This window comes from Uranotaenia lowii, chromosome 3, assembly GCF_029784155.1.
Source record: "Uranotaenia lowii strain MFRU-FL chromosome 3, ASM2978415v1, whole genome shotgun sequence".
NCBI lineage: Eukaryota > Metazoa > Arthropoda > Insecta > Diptera > Culicidae > Uranotaenia > Uranotaenia lowii.
In genome coordinates this window covers 196,452,667-196,476,268 of record NC_073693.1, presented here as the reverse complement: position 1 = coordinate 196,476,268, position 23,602 = coordinate 196,452,667, and the positions used below count along the sequence as shown (strand labels likewise).

Genomic DNA, 23,602 nt, shown 5'->3' with positions numbered 1-23,602 from the left:
CTAAAATAAAATAACAAAACCGTTTTATTGAAACCATTCCCCATTCTTTTTCTGCGTGTAGCGTCAGACTGCAAATTTCGACTTTTTCTAATTGATTCAGTCATTTAAAGCATGTTGGTGTTAGGCTGAAGCCGTCATACAGGATTTGGGTGTCAAAAATCTATTCTCCGACGTACTCATAAAGTCCAGGCAATTCATGACCTTAAGATTCCTTTTCATAATCCCCGCGGTCCTAGAACGCGCAAGGTTTTTCCGCGGTTTTCCGAAGTTAACGTGGTTTTTCGGAATTAACGCGGATTATTTTTTTTTGGCGCGGTACGTATCCCTCGCTCACAGTTTTGATTCTGCATATTAATTTGCAAAGATTTTTTCACAAGTGATTAATTTTTGCAAAACAGAAGGTTTTTTTTCAGTGTTGAACCGCTTCGCAATTCGCGTACACTGTGGCCGGCCTTCAAAAATGAACTTGCGAAATTCATCCGGTGAATGAATATTTCGCTTCGCAGTTCGCTTCGCGCTCACTGTGTTCGTACCCTAATGAATGAACAGCATTCGTTTACGTTTTTCATTTTATTCTGCAAAGATATGACCAGGACACTGAACAATTTCGAAGTCTTGTTGGGTTTGGTTTTTTCTTTAATTCGAAATATTGTGTCGTAATATTTTGTTCTCATGACACTTAATATTGAGAAAGTAAAGTAAATACAAACTGAAAAGAGCTACATAACAATAAACATATATATCTGCCTATTACTGTATAATCTCAAAGACAGCTATTAGGAAAAATAAACTACGATCAGTAGTATATTTGATGCTTCGAGTGAAAAAAAAACCTTCTTACCTGCATTTGATCTTTCAACGCAACGAAAATAGCCCCCAAAAAGCTGATGAAGGTGCACTGTTTACAGTCAGTAAACACATGGCGAACTAAATTGTGCGTTGCGTGTGATTTCAAACACGAAACAGGAGAAAAAAGTAAGAAATTTACCAATTGCGAACACTAGGAGACAAAAATAAAGTTGTTTTGGGAGTTTCAATCGCACCGATCAAATGATAAATGTTCTTTAGGTATAATCAGTTTAAAAAAATATTAAGCTCTTTTTTCACATAAGCCTTTACTGCATAAGAATATGTTTGTTTGTTATCCACCATGGGTGCACGGATTAACCGCAGTTTCTGCCAAAGTATGTGGTGCTCACATGCTTTCTGTAGATTATTAAATTCGACAACTCTGGTTTACGCGCTGAAACACCATACTCGTTCCTCATGGCTTCGTATGAACTGTTAAGGAGTGAAAGTATTGTGTTGATGTAGGTTTGTTTTGGAAGAACGAGTCAATCAGGTGGGCTTGTGTACTTACAGGTATTCCGGCATTCATGTATGGGAGAGTGGAGAATCATGGGCCACTTTTTTTCGTTGTTCCATAACTTCTTTATTATAAAAGATAAAATGAAAATAAAAAATGGTATGGTTTTTTACATTTTCAAGGTATCATTAGGTTTTTTTTTTTAATTTTTAATAATTTATTTTCCCCAAATTCTGACTGTTTGAAAAAAAGCAATATTTATTGGATTTCGAAAAATGGTGAGGAATCGTGGGCCACCAAATCCAAATTGACCAAATAACATGCAAAGTTTATGAGTTGACCCAAAACTGTGATTTCCTAATTCATTTCGTTATTTTGAAGCAATTTCAGATGATGAAATAAAAAAGTGACCTGTGTATGATCGCATAGATTCCAAAACCTGGCTCGCGATCGTTTTGGCAAAATTTCTTATATAGGATGGACAAAATATTTTTCAAAACTCTTAATTTGGCATAAGAAAACTTTACAGATAAGTAAAACGTATTTTAAGTTCTGAATGTGCATAAAAACATAAAAATATAGGTGATTCAAGATGTGTGGCCCACGATTCCCCACAAGCTATGATTTGCAAATTGGTTGCGTTTGTGTGACTTATTGATGTTTCATCAAAAATTCCTTTTCCATGTGAAAGATCATGACAAAACTAAGATCATAAGCGTATGAGCATATTTTTGTTATGCACTTTAGGTTCCCCATCGATGAAATTAGCGGGTGTTTTTTTAATTATGTAAGTAAATTTTTCTAACTTTTTTTAGCTTGATAAATAAAAGAGACATATGATGCGTATTTCAGTCAATAGCATATAGGAATATATGCTCACGCAAAGCGACGACGATGACAGTTGGTTTGAGATTTTTATCTCAACACACATCTAAGATATTAAAAGTGGCCCACGTTTTCCCATGGCCCACGATACCCCACTCTCCCCAATATAACTGGCCAGCTGACATCTGATTGAACATTCTTATTATATAGTCAGTTATATGATGAAACACATCTTACCTGTCGGCTTGCGGCCACCTATGGGATTCGAACTCAAAAGTTTTCGTGCTGATATCGGGAATCGAACCCTGTACGTCTGGCATACCGAAACCAGACTCGCACCAGCTCAAGACCACATCGGCGCTCAAGATATCGAATAGGGTTTTTATATAATGGAAACATTTGAAAACCTGATTCTGTACAATAAAACAGTTTAAACACTTCCAATGCAAAAAAAATGGTAATGGTTTGAGCCGTTTCAAATAAACTTTCAATGCATCAATTAAACATTTAGTAATGATGATATTTTTTTCATTGCTTGCAGATATATAACAAGATTTGACTGAATTTAGATATTCCTACCTTAAACTTAAAAATTTTTTTTAGACAATACGAAATTTTTCTTGAGATAGTGTTTCCGTACTTCAATTACTGTAGCGTTTTCTTTTTTTTATTGGCTAGTGTTGAATCGTTAATACTAATGCCATATTCGTTTTCATTCTGGTGGTGCACCGGTAGTGCACCAAGTGCTGTCAAAGCGTTTTTTTTTATATGAAGTTGACAGCAGTTGGTGCACAACCATCTTTCCACCAGATGAAAACGAATATGGCATAAGTGTAGGTACTTGCTTGCCGGTCAGCTGATTTTCCCAGCCCGGCAAACAGGTGATTTGTAGCCGTTCTATTTTGGTGACACGGCATCCGAAATTTCACTCGAAAAGCGGCTTTCACCTAGATGCGTAGTGAACGAAAATATGGTTCAATTGCTTTTTGTTTGGTCGTTTCGTATTACTTATTTACATTTATCTTTTTTTGTTCTGTTTATTTCGTTCGCAGTTTTCGCCGCTATCAGTATTCTAGAATAAATTGCAACCCAATTGGCGAAATAGTAAAGGCGGGCAAATCAAAACAGCTGGTTTAGAGTTCATTCGGTTGAAGATTACGGTGGTAGAAAAAAAATCGCACATTACTCTGAGCTATACACGTGTGGATCCCCGTCGATGCGAAGATCATGAGGTTTGTCAAAAAGTGGTCGTCCGTAGATTGTAGCTCTATCTTCTATCACATTTTAAATGCTTTTATGGAGAACTATTTCAACTATGCTGTCTCTGAAATTTCAAAATTTCCCTCATATGACCTTCTTGGAAATTTTCTTCCATTTTATTACTAAACGAACTCGTAGTGTTGTAAGTTTTAGTTTACTTTATTTAGTCATTATTTAATAGCAAATAAATTTTACGAAACTTTTAATGAAAGCTCTTTGTTGTTTTATAGAAATTATCTACATAGATTGACTGACTACATGAAAAAAAACTATCTATCTGCATTCGTGGTTTTGTTTGCATCTTAGGATAAAACCAGAAATGGCAAATATTTCACAATAAATATTTAGATTCCAGAATAAGAATTATTTATTAAAAACGATCTCAAATTTTGGGTTGTTTTATCTTCTACTTCTACAACATTTTTGTGTATTTTAAATTTCACTTCAAATAAGCTAATACTGTATCAGAATGATAACCTCATTTTATTTCTGGTTTCTTAACCCCATCCGCCCTTGAGTGTCAATATGACACTATTCGAAGTTTGGCGGCTTGTAATTTTATTCTGGTGAATCTAAATAAAAAAAAAATCTTCTAGAACCCCACTAAATTCATGAAATATTCAATTTTGCATCATTACTATTTTATGGACGCTCCCTGAAGGCTAGACAAAAAACTGCTTAAAGTCGCTATATCGCTCTTGTTTCTCAATCGATATTTACAAAATGTATAGTTTTGAATTTACGCCAGAGTTCGCATAGTGGTCCAGGACGGAACTTTATCGTGACAAAATAATTACGAAGATACTATAAGAGATAGACAAATGGTGTCTTCAGCAAAAATGCTCATCAAACTATGTGCTTGAATAATCTTAAATCAAATATGTGGATGTGTTATTTTTGCATGATTTACACATAAAAACTTTTTCCAGTGAACAGATAGAGCCAAACTGTCTTCTAGAAAGTTGTAGCCAACGGTTTTTAAGGCAACTTTACCCAAGACACTACATACATATGACGTTTCGTAAGCGAGTTATGATTTTTTAAATATAAAATGCTAGGGTGTGCGGAAAAAACAGTATTCTGGCTCTAAATTTTGCGAATGAACTCATACAATAAGAATGTCTTCTAAGCATTTGTATGAAATAAAGATTCGCACATTTTTCTATCAGAGCGCAAATTTGTATTTGGAGGCGTTCATTAGTTATAAGGGTTTTATTTAGCAAAAAAATGTACTTTTTAACTGTCATGTCTCGGATTTGTACTAACCAAAAAAATATATTATGGCGGCATTATTTAGTTCAAATATCAAATATTTGATTATGAAATTATGGAAGATGGGTAATTTTTTAAACTGGAGAGTTATTGTCTGAATCTATTGCGATGCTAAATTACCGATTTAGAACATTTTTCTTGCTTTTAGTCAAACTCGCAAAAAAAAACATTTAAAAAAATAAAAATAAAAAAAAATAGTTATTTTTATTTATATTTATTTTTTTTAAATTCAACTTAATACGCTAATTCGCTTATTTAAGCATCGCAATGGACTCAGCCAATAACAAAACGATGAAAATTTGGCTTTTGCACGAGAAATAGGGATGTCCTCACAGGGTCTTCAAATGTGTGAATTTGTATTGAAATTGAACAAACTTTAGAATTTTTTTTTCTTGAGTTTCGAGTCACCCTTACATTTTAATATTAAAAAAATCATAACTCGCTTACAAAACGTCATATGTATGCAGTGTCTTCGGTAAAGTTTTCTCAAAAACCGTTGACTACAACTTTCTAAAAGACAGTTTGGCTCTATCTGTTCACTGGAAAAAGTTTTTGTGTGTAAATCATGCAAAATGACACATCCTAATATATGATTTTCTAGACACGAATGCCATAATGCTGGTAAAGTTTAAAAATAAAACCTAAAAACAAAAAAATATATGATTTAAGATTATTAAAGCACATAGTTTGATGAGTATTTTTGCAGAAGACACCATTTGTCTATCTCTTATAGCATCTTCGTAATAAGTTTTGTCACGATAAAGTTCCGTCCTGGGCCACTGTGAAATGTTCTATATTTACTGTTTAGTTTTATATTTATCATATTTTTATAAGTATTGCAGCGCCAATGTAATTACATCACAAGTATGAAATTTCATAGGTGTAAAGCGTCACTAAAAAAAACTTAAAAAAGGATGAAATTGCCTTTTCGGAGAATATATTTTTTTTGAGAAAATCTTGCTTTTATATACTTTAAGTAAATATGGAATCCAGTGATTAAATTGTTAGAAAATCTGAGAAATTGTAAATAAAAAAAAAGGTTCGAATAACAGCTACTATTGAAAACTAGTCAAAAATTCTGTGCTTCGTATTTTGAGAATCTAAGGATGTAAAAATGTGTCAAATTACATCAACTTTTCAATTCATTTTTCAATACATTTTCTACAGTGACTAAAACAATGGCAACGGTTCCTTGATTGAAAAGTACGGATTTAACACTCCTTTTTTACATTTTTGTGGTCAAGATCTTAAAAAAAAAATTATTAAAAAATATCTATGTGCGCAACGTATAGCTTCTAATTTCAGCTTTCTGAGGCACTAAGTTCGTATTTTTGTTTTTGGCAATTGAAGTCTTTTCCAGAAGTATATTGTTTGGATTTTTTTTCTTAAACTTTGAATAACTTAAAAATGAATTGTTGTAGCTGAATATTGTCTGGTAAACATATTTAAGTTACACCACTGATCACACTGACATGACACTTAGAACAAAAATTCAACCATTTTCTGTCTAATTTTTTTCAGATTTTGTAGGTTCGCAAATACCGACGGCAGGTGGCGAACCTGAAAAATTAGACAAAAAATGTCATGTAGGAAAAATGTATCTGTTCAGCCCGATTTTATCGTAGAAATTGCCTGTTTTTTTTAAAGTTGGGTGGCATTTCCTAACTGGGATAGCATTTCTTCAAATCGATCGATGCGCACTCTGGAATCGATATTGCGTACTGTTGTAAAAATTATAAAGAAAACGAAATCGAGTGTCCAGTCAGTATGGTCAGTGGTTAAATACACTACGAAGTTTCCAAAACTATAAATTTTGTACAAATCGGTAAAGAAACAAGAAATATATTGCGGTTTTAGTCAGGAGTGTCAAATTGACACTCCAAGATCTCTAACGGGTAAAAAAAATCTATAAGGTGTTAATGTACACTAAGTAATACATCGAAGCAATTCTAAGTTTAGTAAAAAAAGGTTTCAGAGATTTACATATTTACGTTTTTTTTCTGTGTTTCTACAGAAACACATATTTTTCCACTGAATAAAATTATTTTTAAGGAGAAATAAAAAAAAAATCATAAAATGAAGGGTAAATGTATTATTCATCTAGAAATGAATCATTAGTGTAGCTTTTGTTTCGTAAATCAAATCAATATTTGTTGAAATGACTGAACTTCCACCAAGCCATTAAAATTTAGGTCTCCCATTTATGGACGTACTGTAACCGATTTTGTTTACGCTTCGTGTAATAAACTATAATGTGTGTCGTGTGCTGTGTGATTCCATTCTCGCTCCATCACTCGTTCAGCAAAGATTAGATCATTCATATAGGCCGCTCTCCCGGATCGCGTAGACGAAAACAACTCACCGCTTGACTCGTACCTACCTAGTTGAACACGAAGGGCGAGATTGACTTAATTATCAGATCCAAATTCAAGGTGCCTAACATTCCATCTATTGTGCTTTTTTCTATATTTAACTCTGATTTCTAGTGACACGACAAGTGGCGTAAGCGACGTTGGAGGGCCTACCCCAACTTCTTCCGAGTTCTCCGGCGAGAGCGATAGTCTTCTACCCGACAGCGCTGGAACGACGGAAACCGGCTCCGAAATGACTGGCGCCAGCAAGGAGCAAAATCCGGAAAAAGCCGAGGCGGATCTGCAGGCGGCCACAGCAGGAGGAAATGCAATCGGCAGTGATAGCCTCGGGTCGTTGCTCTACTCCTTTGCCAAAAAAGTGGTCACCGTCGGTATCATCTACTTCGTTGGCTACATGGGATGGTCAGTGGCCTGGCTAATCACGCCAGTTATTTTGTCGGTAGCACGCGAACAATGGCGATCCAAAAGCGAAACCCGCCGGAATGTGGCCAAAGCTTCGGCGCTGGCCAACGATAAAGAAGTTATTCTGGCCCGTCTCGGCGATTTGCCAGCCTGGGTAAGTGATTTGAATTTGACCACATCGTTTGACATCCCCAAACTTGGTTTACAACGGTTTAGAAAACAGCCGCCTACCCAAACTTATGTTAAAGTCATACACATTCGTTTCCATAAACACGTGGTGGGCTGATCAAATATTTATGTTTCAATTTAACATAAGCGCTGATGTTTGTTGATATGTCCCATAACGATAATTTGATTCATTTATCACATGAACGCTTGAGGGAAAGCTTTTTAAAGGTGGGCAGATATTTTTTGCCGTTAAGTGATGTTCCGAAATGTTGAATGAAATGTTAAAGTGGGTTGCCTTATTACGAATTCTCAAGAATGTTGTATTCTGAGAAGGTTATTTTGCCTATCATTTTTAAACGACTCAATTTCTCAATTTCAACGTCATAAGAAGATAACTTTCTTCGCTGAAGGAGACTGGGGAAAAATGTATGAAACTTGATCTGAAAAAGTCTGAATCAAAGAAGTTTTTTTGGTACATTATCAGTATTTACTAAACTGATTTTCAAAACCAGACGCATGTCGACTATATTTAGAAATTGGCCCCATTCAATTTATATCATTATTATTAAGTTTTATTAGTGACACTTTACCATCTTCGTGGCATTCGTGTCATAAAAATTCAATTTATATCGATTTATGATAAACCTACCTAAATTGTGTAAATTACAATGTTCTTTGGTCTTTTATATAGTACCACACGAATTACGTTCAATTTTTCACGTGTAAAAGTTTGCCACTTTTTGATTGTAATTTTACGTTTCCCCCATATCAAAGCTACACGCATATGGATTGTTCTCTATGCAATTTTTGCAACGTTGTGCAGCATGTAATTATTCAGAAAAAAAATCCACAAGAACAATGCACAGAAGCCCGACTTTGATCTCCGAAGAAACGTAAAATTTGAACCAGTGTGTGGCTGCACTATTCTATAAGTCAGGTTTTCTGAAACTAAAAGTTATTTTAAACAAATTCTCAAAAATATGTCAGGTTGAAAAGATATACCTCCAACTTAAGGATAAGCAAAATTACAGTTTTCTCACGTTCACTTTACCTGCCACCTTCTTTTTCCAAATAATAATTTAACAAGAAGCAAAAATTTGGCAAGTGCTAAGTATCTTAATAAGTAAATTGCTTTTCGCTTTTTTCAACTCCTTTGGTCACATTCCTTCTGATCTTCTATCCGATTATATTTTTTTCATGACCTAGCTTATTATTTCTTGAGGAATTTTAAATTAACCGAGTAATGAATACGTTTTAAAGGATATTGAAATCCTTTCGAAATATTTTTTTTTTCTTTTTTTTTTTGGCATTTTAAACCAATTGGTTTATTCATCCCCCTTTCGAAATATGAATAAGGTTGGAATATTTAAGGTCGATGAAGATTTTCGTCGGTCAAAGATCTATAAGATCTAGGTCAGGAAAATAGAAATTCGCTGCAGATTTTTTTTTACTTTCCGACAAAAAACTGAGCAGTTTTTTTTAAATGAGTTGTAATCGTTTTAAATGAAAATTCATGCCGGTACCAAACAAAATGAACAAAACAATTGTTTTATGTATAAAGTAAGGTTGCCAGATTGCCCGGTTTTATCCGGGTTTGCCCAGATATTTATTAGGACTAAATTTAAGAACAGTCCAGCACGGCTATCACACCTAATACTTATAATACTTCCGAAGACTTTCCGAAGATTTTTTTTTTTCAAATACAAACATTTTATTTCTAAAAAAACTGTGCCGTTTCAAAATAGGTCGTTATTGATAAAAAGTATTTAGCCTGTGAATTTGGTTTTAAATAGGTATTTAAAATTCAACTTTCCATTCAAATTTCGCAATTTTAAATGCTGATTAAAATTTAAAAAAGCTTTCTGAACTTAAACTTGAAGTACAAATTTATTTTTTCAGCTCTTTGGGTCGTGGAGTATATTAAATTCTGCTCCTTCAAAAAGATCACCTTATTAATTCTTCATAGAAATTAAAAATTATCGATTTGAGTTCAAATAAATTAACTTTATAAGATTGAGATCAATTTTCTAGTATTTTTTTTTACTATTGCTCAATATTTTTCGATAGAATGATTTATTGAAGCACCATTTTGGAGATTTTAACAAACGTAAGTAATAAGAATCACGTTGATTATCAAAAAAATATCTAAAATCTACTTTTGAAGATTTATAAAATCTACTTTTGAAGATTTATAATAAACTTTCATTTTCCTTTCAAAAACAGCTATACTTTCTTGTTGAAGTTATGGAAAAATATACATTTAATTTTCGCTTGCGTTTTTTGAAAACAACGTTTTTCATCAAAAATTGATGAAAATATAAAAAGCTTATCTCTAAATTCATTCCGATGCTTCATTGATAGCGCCAAACAAAAAATGATAAAATTAGGTTTCAATCCTCATTAAGCTTTTTGTTTCAGAGTCAAATATACATAGGTACAGCACGTTTTTAACATTTCTTTAAAATAAATATTTGCACAGTTAGATAAAGAGCCGCAGTTTTTCAAGTTCCAACCAAAGAGCAGCATGCGGCTTGCGAGTCGCAGGTTTCCGACCACTGCCGTAGACTCAGAATCACCCCTCCACGACGGAATTTATTATTATTATTATTATTATTATTATTATTATTATTATTATTATTATGTATATTTTATTTAGCAACGTAAGATATTAGATCTTTTTTAATGTTACATTATGTGCGTTGATAGAATTCAAGTGTTTTGATCTGATTTCAAACTATTAAATTATTTATAAGAAAAAAAACTCTAACTTAAATTGTAAAGTGCTCAATTAATTTATTCTTAAAAACTGCAAAAGAATTTTCTAGCGTTAATGAATTTGGAAGTGTATTCCAATAGCTTACACCTCTTACAAAAAACGAATTACCATACAATTCTGATCTGTGACGAGGGATAACAAATTTTAAATATTTAATTAAGTTTTTAAATATTTAATTGATACATATTACTCAGCTTTATTAATCCCTTTAGTTGAAATGAAAGTACATCTGTGACGTGAGTGGGACTTTGAGGCACAGGTAAGTTAGAAGTATTTTTTTTTTCATTCTTCGCTTGGGATCAGAGGCGTGCAAGTGCTCAAAAGCTATATTAGACAAACACCTGCCTATTAAAGTTGTCTATGTGCTTAATTTTCCATAAATTTTTCGAGTTTCATAAATTGTATTCATTTGAAAACTTGTTAAAAAATCTGAATTTTGTACCAGATATATTTTCTGTGGTGAAGAATCGTTTGGCATGGCATAAATCAAAATTTACGATATAGCACATAGAGTTGCTGATAGCACTTAGAATTTGAAGGCTTCAGGTTTTCGAGTCCTGTAGAAGACAAAATATAGTATTTGTCACTAACAATAGTTTGGGCTGCTGTAAAGGCCAACAAATTATTCTCTTTGGGCAATTCTAACAAAAAAAAAAAATGATAAATAATGTACGAGTCAAAAAAACAAAAGCATACCAGTCTCGAGACCTCGAGAAGATTGGAACGCTATGGCCATTTTACACAAAAATTGAAACTATTGTTCAATCTGAAGTTTGAAGTACACTTATTATAGTTTGAAAGTAGTCCAAAATATGTACTGATGGTAATCCAAAATAGAAACGCGCAAACTAATGATTAAAATCACTAGGGAATCATCGGATTTGTAGTCTTAAATCTTGTCGAATTGTAAAAAAACATTAATATTTTTCAATGTATAAACCTTTGATCTTCGTTATGAATGCATGAACTAGTCAAAAGTAACTTTTTTTAGATTATTTCGACAAAGAGCATTTTCCAAAGCGGTCCAAAAAATGTCTTAGGAAAATTCATGGGACTTATTCTGCGAGTCATCCTAACTGTTGTTTTTTACTTGAGGCGTTTCCTGGAATCAGTAAATCAGAGTGAAATTTAGCGAGAGATTTCTTGTGTGATTTCAAACAACGTGGATGCTATTCGATGGAAGAATAAGTTCCAAAAAAAGGTGGACAACAACAAACACTTCATTTGTTGATTAGGGGATGATCAAAAATTTACTCGGGGGTGAAATTCATTCCTAAACAAATGAAAAGAAATTGAGAAATTAAGGTTATTGGAAGTTAAAGTTAAAACAACTGTGTAATGGTCTGACATTTTGGTTGACTGTTTTATTCAATAGTACAGACCGAAAAGAGGTTTTAAATGACACATTTCGTTGAGTTTAAATGGTGATGTCAGATGATCAACTATTCAGAAATAAAAAGATATGTAATTTCTTATGTCTTTCAAATTTATTCTCACTTTTAGGTATTCTTTCCGGATGTAGAACGATGTGAATGGTTGAACAAGGTACGTTCATATGGCACGTGAACATATCTGACACACTTTTTAATCCCTTGGTTTCCTTCCGTTGCAGATTCTCAAACAAGTGTGGCCCAATGCAAACTACTTCGCCAAGAACCTCATCAAGGATTCGATTGAACCGAGCATTCAACAAGCCCTCACCGGCTACAAGCTCAATGGATTCAAGTTTGACCGCATGATTCTGGGAACAATTGTACGTTCGTTACCTTTCTTTGATAAGGGTTAATCCTAACAAGATGTTTATTTGCTTGCCTTTTTTCCATACAGCCTCCCCGAATTGGCGGTGTAAAAGTGTACGATAAAAATGTTTCCCGAAACGAAATCATCATGGATTTGGATCTATTCTATGCAGGGGATTGCGACATCAATTTTTCGCTGAGCGGCCTTCGTGGAGGCATTAAAGACTTCCAAATCCACGGAACGGTGCGAGTGATAATGAAGCCGCTCATTTCGCAGATGCCATTGATTGGGGGTTTGCAGATTTTCTTCCTTAACAATCCAAACATCGATTTCAACCTGGTTGGGGTGGTGGATTTGCTCGATATGCCCGGGTTGAGTGACATTTTGAGAAAGATTATCGTGGAACAAGTTGCTGCCATTATGGTGCTACCGAACAAACTGCCGATTATTCTGAACGATGGTGTTCCAGCGCTTTCGCTGAAGATGCCAGAGCCTGAGGTGAGAATTTGAACTTCTGGAAAAGTTTTCTTTCCACTTAATAAGGAAAATTCCATTCGACAGATTGAGGATTCTAGATTCAATCATTATTGCTAGTCCTTCATTTTTGAGTTATGACAAAATGGAACTTCTTTATGGAGGATTTTTTTTATGGAACATGAATGAAAATTAAAGTCATAAAAAAATTTAATTTTTTACATAATTTAAAAAAAACCATCAAAACAATTAACTTTCATTCTAAAACATTTTCAATGACTTATATGCACCCTGCAGGGCGTCCTGAGGATCCACGTGGTCGAAGCCAAGGATCTGATGAAGAAGGATATCAGCGTTCTGGGCAAGGGCAAATCGGACCCGTACGCCATCGTTTCGGTTGGCGCCCAGCAATTCCGTACCCAAACCATCGACAATACGGTCAATCCCAAGTGGGACTACTGGTGCGAGGTAAGTAATTTCCATTCCACTATCATGTTTGACGATTTCGGTTTTCCTCTTGTTTTTGGATTTTTCCTTGGTTTCTTTTTTTTGTTCCTACACGGACTTTGAACAAAAACAAAAAAAAAAACGTGTTGTGTTGTTGTGTGTACGTCGTCACCCTGCACGATTCACCAAAGGCAAATTTAAAAAAGGATTAGCAAATTTAGGAAATGATAACTAAACTTTAGTTGAAGCAGAGTGGGTATGAAGTGAAAAGCGAGTGGCTGTTGTTTTATTTACCCTAGTGTTCATCGTTCAAATCTGGCGACGATTGATACGCCTCATGGGAAAACAAGAATCAGAACGGCGTGTTTAGAGGTTGGACAACTGTGAATTGTGCTGAGAATGCATGCATCGGAATAGGATTCATAATTGAGCGGGCGCTAGAATAATTGAAAGGCATTTTAGGATTCTTGTCCAGTAGAATTTGAAAAGTTGTCATCATATTTTAGTTAGAAATTCATTTGTTTAAGAAGGTGGATATATTTAATTTTTGGGATTTTTTTTAAAATGCTCGAAAAGCCACTTATTAATTACACTCATCATAATTCAATCATTTCTTCGATATTATAGCATCTTGAAATCATTAAATAACTCAATGCCATTTAAATTTTAGACACATTTTAGATTTCATGAAAATATACTTTTTCTAGTTTTTTTCGATTTTTTTTTTAAATAAATAAGTTAAAATAACTTTCATTGGCTTAAATCATACATTGTTTTCTATTTTCGTTTTGCTCAATTTAAAAATCCCTTTGCCAAACCATTAAATCGATTTTTGAAATGAATGGTTTCTTAACTAATTAGAGTTAAAAAACACTTTTCTGAAAATAATAAAAAAAATGTGATCTGAAATTACGAGAATCATAAAGAAATTATTGAAATTATAATCAATTTGCATACACAATTTTAGCTATCCCCCCTATTTCGACATGTCAACTTTTATGTTAAAGTGCAATCTCTAGACAATAAATAGAATTTTCTTTACTTGTGCAATTATTTGTAGAATACCTTTTATAATTATAAACACGGCATGTTTTTACTTTTTGGTTTTAAGTATTCCACGAACTGTGTGGTTTTCCAATTGCTTGGTCTTGGTTTGAAGTTAAACTCAATGAAAATTATACAACTTTTGAATATTTCAAATATTGCTAAACACTAGACTTTAAACTTCAGCGGACGCCAAACTTTTTTCAGGAACGTCAAATTGAAAAATTTTAAGTTTTGAAAACCTTTCTCCTTTTAAAGTAATAAAATAATACTTGGAATTTTGGAAGTTCAGGCACGTTTCGTGTTCGACGTTGGATGAATAAAAACAAGTGCGTAATTTATTTCAATAAACAATTTTTTTTATTATTTTTGATACTGACTGTCGTGAAAGTTTCAAATCGAAAAGAGCTAGTAATAAAAACCTATGTTAATAAATGTTGCCAAAAAGTTAAAACACAAAAATTTGAAAAAAGCAAGACGTTTTAGAATAATTTTAATTTTTCTTAATGCTGCTCTGTGTAAGTTCTTTGAATTCTTCAGGAATCTATAAGGGTGTTCGGATCAAAAAATGGTCAAACTTAATTGCGTGTAAATCGATTATTATCAAAAAATACTCAAAGTATCTTTCTTTTTAAAGTTCAATATGTATAAAAGAGGAAAAAAAAACTCAGTTAAGACCTCGGTCTACGTAGCCCAATTTTTCGAGCCTTTCGTTCGACGCCTGCCAACAGATTCTGTACAGTCACCTTTTCCATTTTCTTCGCCGCAGAACGGCAGTTGGTTTAAACTGCTTCTCGCTGCTAACAGTTTGTTAGGTCTTCTTAAGTTTCTGCTTAATTATCGCCCAATATTTCTCGATTAGGCAGAACTTCGCCCAATCGAAAAATATTGTGTTGGGAGGGTTCTTATCCAGAGTACAACCTGAATGTTGTTAGCGGCATACCACTCCATGGCTTTTTTTCCACAATGCACAGTTATCCAGAAATGAAATTTAGCGGGAAACAATTATTTGCGCTCTCGCCTTAGGTTTAAGACATTTGGTGTCCAAGACAAAGTTATACAACTTTACAAGGCGTTACTTTTGAATGAAACAATTTAAGGGTGGTTGATAAAACTTCTAAGATACGAAAATTAATTTTTTACTGTAATGAGATAGTGCTGTATTATGTTTAGCAATTATGTAGAACAACAAAATTGATGAAACTTTGTAGAAGGCTTTGAATGTCTATCTATTACCGTTTAGGTTTTATGATGATTTTTCGTGTACAAGTTAGGGTGGTCCTATAAAAACAAGTTTTTTTGTTATAACTTTGTTGGGTTTGAACTTATCAAAATCATGTGTTCGGCAAGTATTTAGCAAATCATTATGCGCATCGTTTGTAGCAAACAGATATCAAATATCTGTTTTTGATTCGCAGTTATCATGAATTTTGTGTTCAGAAATGGCCGTTTTGTATGAGCCATAACTTCAAATGGAGCAAACCATAAAATTCAAACTTTGTTTTTTTTAAAGAACATGTCAACTCTGCTTCTGTAGTGGTGAAAAAATTAGTATTGTTGACTAAGTATGCGAACGCAAAGAAGTCAATTCCATGTCACAGCACATAAGTGGTTCATACTGTTATATGAAAAATGGAAACTTTGGTCAAGTTCAAAGGTAAATAAAAAGCTTAAATTTGAAGTTATGGCTCATACAAAACGGCCATTTTTGAACACAAAATTCAAGACTGCTTTGCCAGGAAGACCCAAACTGACGCCATTTATACTGATCTCTCTGCTGCGTTCGACAAGGTGAACCATGATATTGTTATTGCAAAGCTCGGACGCTTAGGATTCTGTGGATCTCTTCTGGATTGGTTCCGGAGTTATTTAATGGGACGGAAATTATCCGTTCGAACTGGTGAATCCTTCTCCAGGCAATTCCCTGCCCCTTCAGGTGTGCCCCAAGGAAGCCATTTAGGACCGATAATTTTCGTAATCTACTTCAATGACGCACTCTCGCTTCTGGACGGCACCAAACTCGCTTATGCTGATGACCTCAAACTTTTTCACGCCATAAACAACCAAGACGACATCGACTTTTTACAGCAGCAATTTTCCGAATTTGCTCACTGGTGCGACATTAACTGCCTGCCTTTGAACCGCAGCAAATGCTCGGTTATAACATTTTCCCGTAAGCGGCACACTCTTCATGCTGAGTACATCCTTGGAAGCGATACCATCACCCGAGTCGAACACATCAACGATCTAGGAGTTATCCTCGATCAACGGCTGGAGTACAAGACTCACATGAACTATGTTGTTGACAAAGCTTCTAGAAACCTTGGATTCCTGTTTCGCATGGCCAAAGACTTTAAAGACGTGTACTGCCTTAAAAGTCTTTATTGCTGCATAGTTCGTTCCATCCTCGAGTACGCATCAGCTGTCTGGTGCCCCTTCTATCAGAACGGAGCTGAACGAATCGAGGCTATCCAGCGGCGCTTCCTGCGGTATGCACTACGTCACCTGAATTGGCACGATCCGTTTCGTCTGCCAAGCTACGAAAATCGTTGCCGCCTCATAGATTTGGATACGCTTCAAGTTCGTAGGAACGCTACTCGAGCTCTGGTTGTGGCTGACCTGCTGACATCAAGAATTGACTCTCCCACGCTGCTGGAGGCTGTCCCTCTTAGTGTACGACCCCGAGGATTAAGAAACCAGCATTTGCAGCTTTACGTTCCCATTCGTCTGAACAACTATGGGGCCAACAGCGCTTTTGTGGGAATCTTAAAAACTTTTAATCGTTTTGCTGAGCATTTTGACTTTGACATTTCGAGAAATGTGTTCCGAAGGAAAATATTAGACGTGTCTAGAACTGTGTCGAGTGGATTTTAATTTTAGAAAGTTAATTAGGATTAAGTTATCATTTGGATCAACATGTGATCCGTTGATTTTTTATACAAATAAACAAATTGATTTGTTCTCGATTCAACAAATGATAACTGCGAATCAAAAACAGATATTTGATATCTGTTTGCTACCAACGATGCGCATAATAATTTGCTAAATACTTGCCGAACACATGATTTTAATAAATTCAAACCCAACAAAGTTATAACAAAAAAAACTTGTTTTCATAGGACCACCCTAACTTGTACACGAAAAATCATCATAAAACCTAAACGGTAATAGATAGACATTCAAAGCCTTCTACAAAGTTTCATCAATTTTGTTGTTCTACATAATTGCTAAACATAATACAGCACTATCACATTACAGTAAAAAATTAATTTTCGTATCTAAGGAGTTCTATGAACCACCCTTAAATTATTTCATTCAAAAGTAGCGCCTTGTAAAGTTGTATAACTTTGTCTTGGACACCAAATGTCCTAAACCTAAGGCGAGAACGCAAATAATTGTTTCCCGCTAAATTTCATTTCTAGACCACTGTGCAATGGCAGGATGTCAAATCCGATCAGAATAGCACAGACAAGTCATGTTTCTTCAGGAAAGGGAGCAAACACTTTTGAAGGCACTCTTTCACGTAAATTTCCCGGTTGACGGTTCCGGTTTCAACGAAAATGTCACTTTTCAAACCACAGTTACAGATAGTTGCCAATCGAGATATTTCTTGGCAAACTTTGATAGTTTAATATGTTTGAAATTGTCTGCCATCTCCTTCTGGTTGCTGTATAATACTCTTGTCCAGGAATCTGTCTGAAGCCTGCCTTGGCGTTGGTTTCGTGGTCCACGATTATCCAATCAAACTTTGTAAACAATTTCGTGTATAGCTTTTGAGATCTTGTGTTTGCCGTAAAGTTTTGCTTATCGTTCCGACTTGCAGTCAGTTTCTTCTTATAAGTCGATAGTCCGGATCGTTTTGCACGGTTGTAGACGGTATTCTCAACTTATTTGCGACATTGATTTCCCCCAAATCCAGTTGTCGAAAAATCTTCCCCGAACACTTTTATTGTTATCTTTTAAAGTTGATATTTTTCCGAGTCACATAATAACCATTTTTTAACGTTCCGGCCTACTGGATAATTTCCGCCATCTTCAGAAAAAAAATTGTATCGCTGCGTGTTTCCATTACGGATGTCTTATTTAATTTAAATAAGACAACCGTAATGGAAGCACGTGGCGATACAAATTTTTTTCTGAAGATGGCTGAAATCATCCAGTAGGCCGAAACGTTAAAAAATTGTAATCATTTGACTCGACAATCGTCGAAAAATATCAACTTGAAAGATAACAACAACTGGCGGTGATCAAAACTCGTCAACATGAACACTTTTGTTACATTGGTGACGGTTGATTCGGCAACATTCAACGACTTTGATATTTCTAACGTGTAGTTTGGATTTTCATGATTCATTTACAAAATTTTAATTCGTAGCTCCTCTTGCTTGAACGCCTTCTTGATAACTATAGATTTTATGTCAAAATTCGTATAAAAGCATCATTCTACACTCACACACCCACAAAACGAGGGGTGTTCAGGTTTTTTATATGAATGTTTAGAAAAAAATACGGCGAATTTAATTTAATTTTACCACTTTTTGATCCGAACACCATTTGATTAATTTCTAAGTGATAAAATACGAGATATCTAGTCTTTTTTTGGCCTTTTAATATTGTCACACTAAGAAAAATAACTCTAAGGTAAAAAATTTGACTATAAAGAGTGTTGTTCTTTGAAAAACTCAAATACACCAATGTTATGAAAATTGTTCCAGTGTTCCGAGATATAACTAGCACTTTAAATCTAGAAAATTTCCAATTTGAAATCTTTGTAATCCCTAATGTGATTTTTAATACCACCCAAAGGTTTAAACTTTCATTTCCACTGCATATTGCCGTGCTTAAATTTCCGTGTGATTATGAAAGGTATTTGTACTATCCAGAATGCTGTAAAATACGCATAAAAGTGCCCAAATTGGACTGGCCTGCCATAAATTTTTTATTTGTTCTCGTTGATATTGTTGGTGGTTTTGTTCGACCACACTTATGATTTATTTGCCTTTCTGTTCTTCTTCAGTTTTATGAACCCTTCATTTCTTACGGTAGTGGATTGGGTCCTAGAAAACGTGTAAGTTTTGAGCGTGTGGCCATTCAGTTTGGTATATTTTGTTTCCAAATCGTTCGAATTGTACAATGTACACAAAAAGAGTGCGCATACATGATTTTCAATTTAGTTTAAACGCTGCTGAGCCACTTTCAAAGCCGAATCGTTTGTCAGACACCGAAACAGAGAAATACCGAGTCCCAAAAGTTTTCCAGTAGAATAGTGTTATCGATAAACTTCACTCAGCATCGCACCACTTGTTAGTATTATTCATGTTGACTTCGCAAAAGCACACATTATACTTCTTTTTACTTATCTTATGCATCTGTATTATAAATTGCCATCTACGCTACAACCACGAAATTCATCACAATCAAATTTATGAAAAAAATCAACATAAACTATGACTCCAACAAAACCCCCACATGATGCGCAACACAAAAAAACTCAAAACCATGCTGTACGATTGAATGCTCCTCTTGACAAAAAAAAGGCGTTTATCCATGCGGAAAGTGGCCAGCAAGTGCAGATTGTCCTAAACGACAAGGACACCGGTGACGATGAGTTGCTGGGCAGGTGAGAATGCTTTTGTTGTTTTTGTTTTGTTTTTTGTTTCGATTTAAGTCACTCATGATTATGTTACTGTAGTTGCTGTACATTTGAGTTTGGGTATGAGTTTCTGGAATTGGTTGAAAAAAAAATTAAGAAAAAAAACAGCATTGTCAGTTCCATGAATCATTTACTTTGGCGTAAGAAATTGGCTGATATGGAGTTAAGCTTTGGTGTTTTTGGGTACGTTTGTTTGAAGGCTTTAATAAAACGTAAGTGTTTTAAACGTGGTGTAAATAAGTTTTACAGGTAGGAATGCGCTTTCACGTTACAAACCGGTGAAAAACATGTTTCCTAACGCAAATTCGCCAACGCTTCTGCATGAGACCAATATCTAACAACAACAAAAACAGCTGTAATAATTCCGCCTCCACATACAATAGCAGTTGTTCTAATCAATCATTACCGAAGCAAAGTTTTGCCAAGGCAATATTTCCCATTATATAAGTTAGTTTAGTTCATGCTCATGAAGGATCTGTTGAATATATTTTTTGGTTCCGTAGGCAGAGGTGAATGCTACCTTAGGTCAGGAAATTGAGCTCAACCTTTGGGACTGGGATCCCGGCTTTCCAGGTGTCCAGAACGACGATTATCTTGGCAGGTGGTGATGGTTTTTATGTTTTAAGCCTGTCAATCCTTTGCTTTGTTTCAATTTTGGGTTCGTCATTTATGTATGTTCGTGAACAGTAAAAAAAGGGATGCCGCATTCCTGAGCCGTGTGAAGAGCGCAACGCTACATTATCCACTGTAATTTTCTCATAATAATCCTGGCGCGAGTCCATAAAACCTTTTAAGCTGTAGCATTCTTCAACTAACATTCAAGCAAATAAATTCATGAATTAGATGACCCTACTAGCACCTGTTTCCGACATAGTGGGTTCGTTCAGTAAGAGGGCCTCGTGATTATAGATAACCTTTCAAACATTAAAAAATCGTAGTGTTAAGGGAAATACTGATTATCGGCTTCGAACTGAACTCGATTTCGTTCTAATGTGAATAAAAAAAAATATCTGTAGGAACACAGATTCTTTAATGGGAAAGCAGTACATTTTTGAAAGCCTTCGAATTTGAAAAGAAGAATATGGAAAGAATTTGAATTTTCTTGAAGTTTGGAGAATGAAAAACAGAACTCTGAAACAAATTTAAATTTAGCAATACCAATAAAATAAGCCAAATAACCAGTAAATAAGTATATCGATTTCTTAAATGAGTTAATTTTTTACGGTAAGTCATTAATAAATTATTCCTTATGCTGAACTAGAAATTAGCTTGAAATTAATTTCAAACAGTCTAGTTTAAATAAAAATTTAAAATCAATATTCCCGAAACACCACAAAACGAATACTGACTCAAATGTCGAATAAAACAAGAATTTTAACTTCGGACACAAGAATCAGTGTTCGCAATAGAGTACATAAAATAAAAAAAAACTGATTTAAAAAGAAATTAGATCCGATTTCGAAAATAAATTTAAAATCAGGTCAGAAATTAGCTTTGATTAAATTTGGTAAGCAAAATGATAATATTTTTTAATCATTATTCATCTTAAATAACATTTCTTTATTTTATTTTTAATTGAAGGGTTGATTTAAAAAAATCCGCTGTAATATCTTGATTGAATCTTGATTTAATTTTAATCACGATTTAAAATATGAATTCTCGATTAGAAATAAAATAACCATTTTGAACTTCAGCACATACCTAATTGATGATTGAATTCAAGTTGACAAAATTAACACTAAACGTACCGGAGGCGGTCAAATGACGGTTTTTAAACTTTGAAGGATGATTACGCCTTATATAATTTATTTTTCGCCAATTCAACGACAGGACTATTTTTATTTTCAAAATGCAAGTATTTTTGCGTTTTTAAGAAAAAAAAAGAGCTGGCACCCCTGGCTCAAGCTGAAAGTGTTTTTTTAATATCAGATTTTATAAGCCGATTTTCAGGTGTTAAATAAGTGCTTTTGATAAATAATTTCATTTAGAGCCTGGCTGAAGTGTTTGTGCTACTGACGGTTATGGAGGTATAGGTAAAATTGTCGCAGATAACAGGTAATTTAAGAATTCTTATTTTTCGATTTTGCAATGGTTGTGTGATGACGTGTCAGTGCATGGTGGTTTTAAAAAAATCCGCTAGTGACATACAGATGTCACTAGTAGAGTTTAGAAAAGGTTCGCGTACCTTGTGCTACCGACATCTGGTGAGTAATTTCGTTTTTGAGCTAGCGCTATCTAGGGAATGATTTTTTAAAATGTCTGTAAGATATGTGATAAAAATGATAAAACTATTTGTTTTTCAAGGTAACCCAGCAAGAAAAATATTCATTACTGTTCATTTTCCGCTTCGCAGCGAAATAAATCCGAAGCGGCCCGCCTCGAATTTATTTCGCTGCGAAGCGGAACATGAACTTAAAAATCACTGGGAAAGAGATTGAAACATATTTGTCATAAAACGCAAACAAAATTCAAAAATCCTCAATCATCATCAAGTTAACATAATTCTGCGTGTGTGTGTGTGTGTGTGTGTGTGTGTGTGTGTGTGTGTGTGTGTGTGTGTGTGTGTGTGTGTGTGTGTGTGTGTGTGTGTGTGTGTGTGTGTGTGTGTGTGTGTGTGTGTGTGTGTGTGTGTGTGTGTGTGTGTGTGTGTGTGTGTGTGTGTGTGTGTGTGTGTGTGTGTGTGTGTATGTGTGTGTGTGTGTGTGTGTGTGTGTGTGTGTGTGTGTATGTGTGTGTGTGTGTGTGTGTGTGTGTGTGTGTGTGTGTGTGTGTGTGTGTGTGTGTGTGTGTGTGTGTGTGTGTGTGTGTGTGTGTGTGTGTGTGTGTGTGTGTGTGTGTGTGTGTGTGTGTGTGTGCGTGTGTGTGTGTGTGTGTGTGTGTGTGTGTGTGTGTGTGTGTGTGTGTGTGTGTGTGTGTGTGTGTGTGTGTGTGTGTGTGTGTGTGTGTATGTGTGTGCGTTAACGTGGCGGAAATTGACGTGATTAGGTTCGGTCGGTCGTCGGTGTTAATAAATAAAGTGTATTAATGCTGCTGAAGCTAGAGGGCTACAATGGTGATTTCCTCCTCCGTTCAGTTGCTTGGGAAAAGTGTACATCAGGCGCCTCGCTTGCCTTGCGCTGCGATCGGATGCGTATTTTCTTTCCTATCTTTTCCTCTTTCTCTCCCCGTTTGCATAATGCGTTAGATCGTTCTTGCTCTTCACGTTTTAAACGCGTGAAAAACTTCGGTGAGTTTCATCGGCGCCAAGTGCGTTATACGTGTATGACAATGCCACGTTAGGACGTTTTTGCTCTTCTAGTTTTGAGCGCGCGATAATCTTCGGTGAGTTGCTCCGGTGCCATACGTGTATGACAATGCCACGTTAGGACGTTTTGCTCTTCTCATTTTAAGCGCGCGATAAAATTGTGCTATGTACGTGTATGACAATGCCACGTTAGGACCATTTGCTCTTCTCATTTTAAGCGCGCGATATAATTGTACATTGTACGTGTATGACAATGCCACGTTAGGACGTTTTGCTCTCCTCGTCATAAACGCGCGGTAATATTCGGTGAGTTGCACCGGTGCTAAGTACATTGTATGTGTATGACAATGCCACGTCAGGATGTATTTGCTCTAAATAAAAACGCGGTGAACTCGATAGTGTGCGACGCGACGAACATTAAATATTTAACTTTGCTTTGATCGCATCCCTTCCCAAAGGGAATCCAGATCTAATTTACCTTCCCCACTAACAAACCACCCTTCCTGTGACGACCGTGGAGATTTAGAGGTGTATTCGGTCTCTAGTAGCAACGGAAGTCGAACTAACAATCCTTCCCTTTCCCCGATGAACCGTAAGGACGTGGCCGGCGCCGTTATTG

The 23,602-nt window shown here is 35.1% G+C and overlaps 1 protein-coding gene across 12 annotated transcripts in view; it reads left to right on the top strand.

Annotated features, from left to right (window-relative positions):
• The window catches only part of LOC129757913 (extended synaptotagmin-2), an 85,672-nt gene that overhangs the window by 39,286 nt on the left and 22,784 nt on the right, over positions 1-23,602 (top strand). For 5 of the 12 annotated variants that reach the window (XM_055755297.1, XM_055755298.1, XM_055755299.1 and 2 more), the window contains 8 exons: positions 3,184-3,363; positions 7,150-7,591; positions 11,885-11,926; positions 11,994-12,134; positions 12,209-12,619; positions 12,893-13,063; positions 19,104-19,154; positions 20,243-20,340. In XM_055755297.1, coding sequence (XP_055611272.1) covers positions 3,359-3,363; positions 7,150-7,591; positions 11,885-11,926; positions 11,994-12,134; positions 12,209-12,619; positions 12,893-13,063; positions 19,104-19,154; positions 20,243-20,340 — 1,361 coding nt within the window. In that variant the 5' untranslated portion in view covers positions 3,184-3,358. Of the gene's footprint in view, positions 1-3,183; positions 3,364-6,936; positions 7,096-7,149; positions 7,592-11,884; positions 11,927-11,993; positions 12,135-12,208; positions 12,620-12,892; positions 13,064-19,103; positions 19,155-19,623; positions 19,707-20,242; positions 20,341-23,602 lie in introns of those variants that run through there. The other 7 variants (XM_055755304.1, XM_055755305.1, XM_055755307.1 and 4 more) reach the window with 5 other exon arrangements.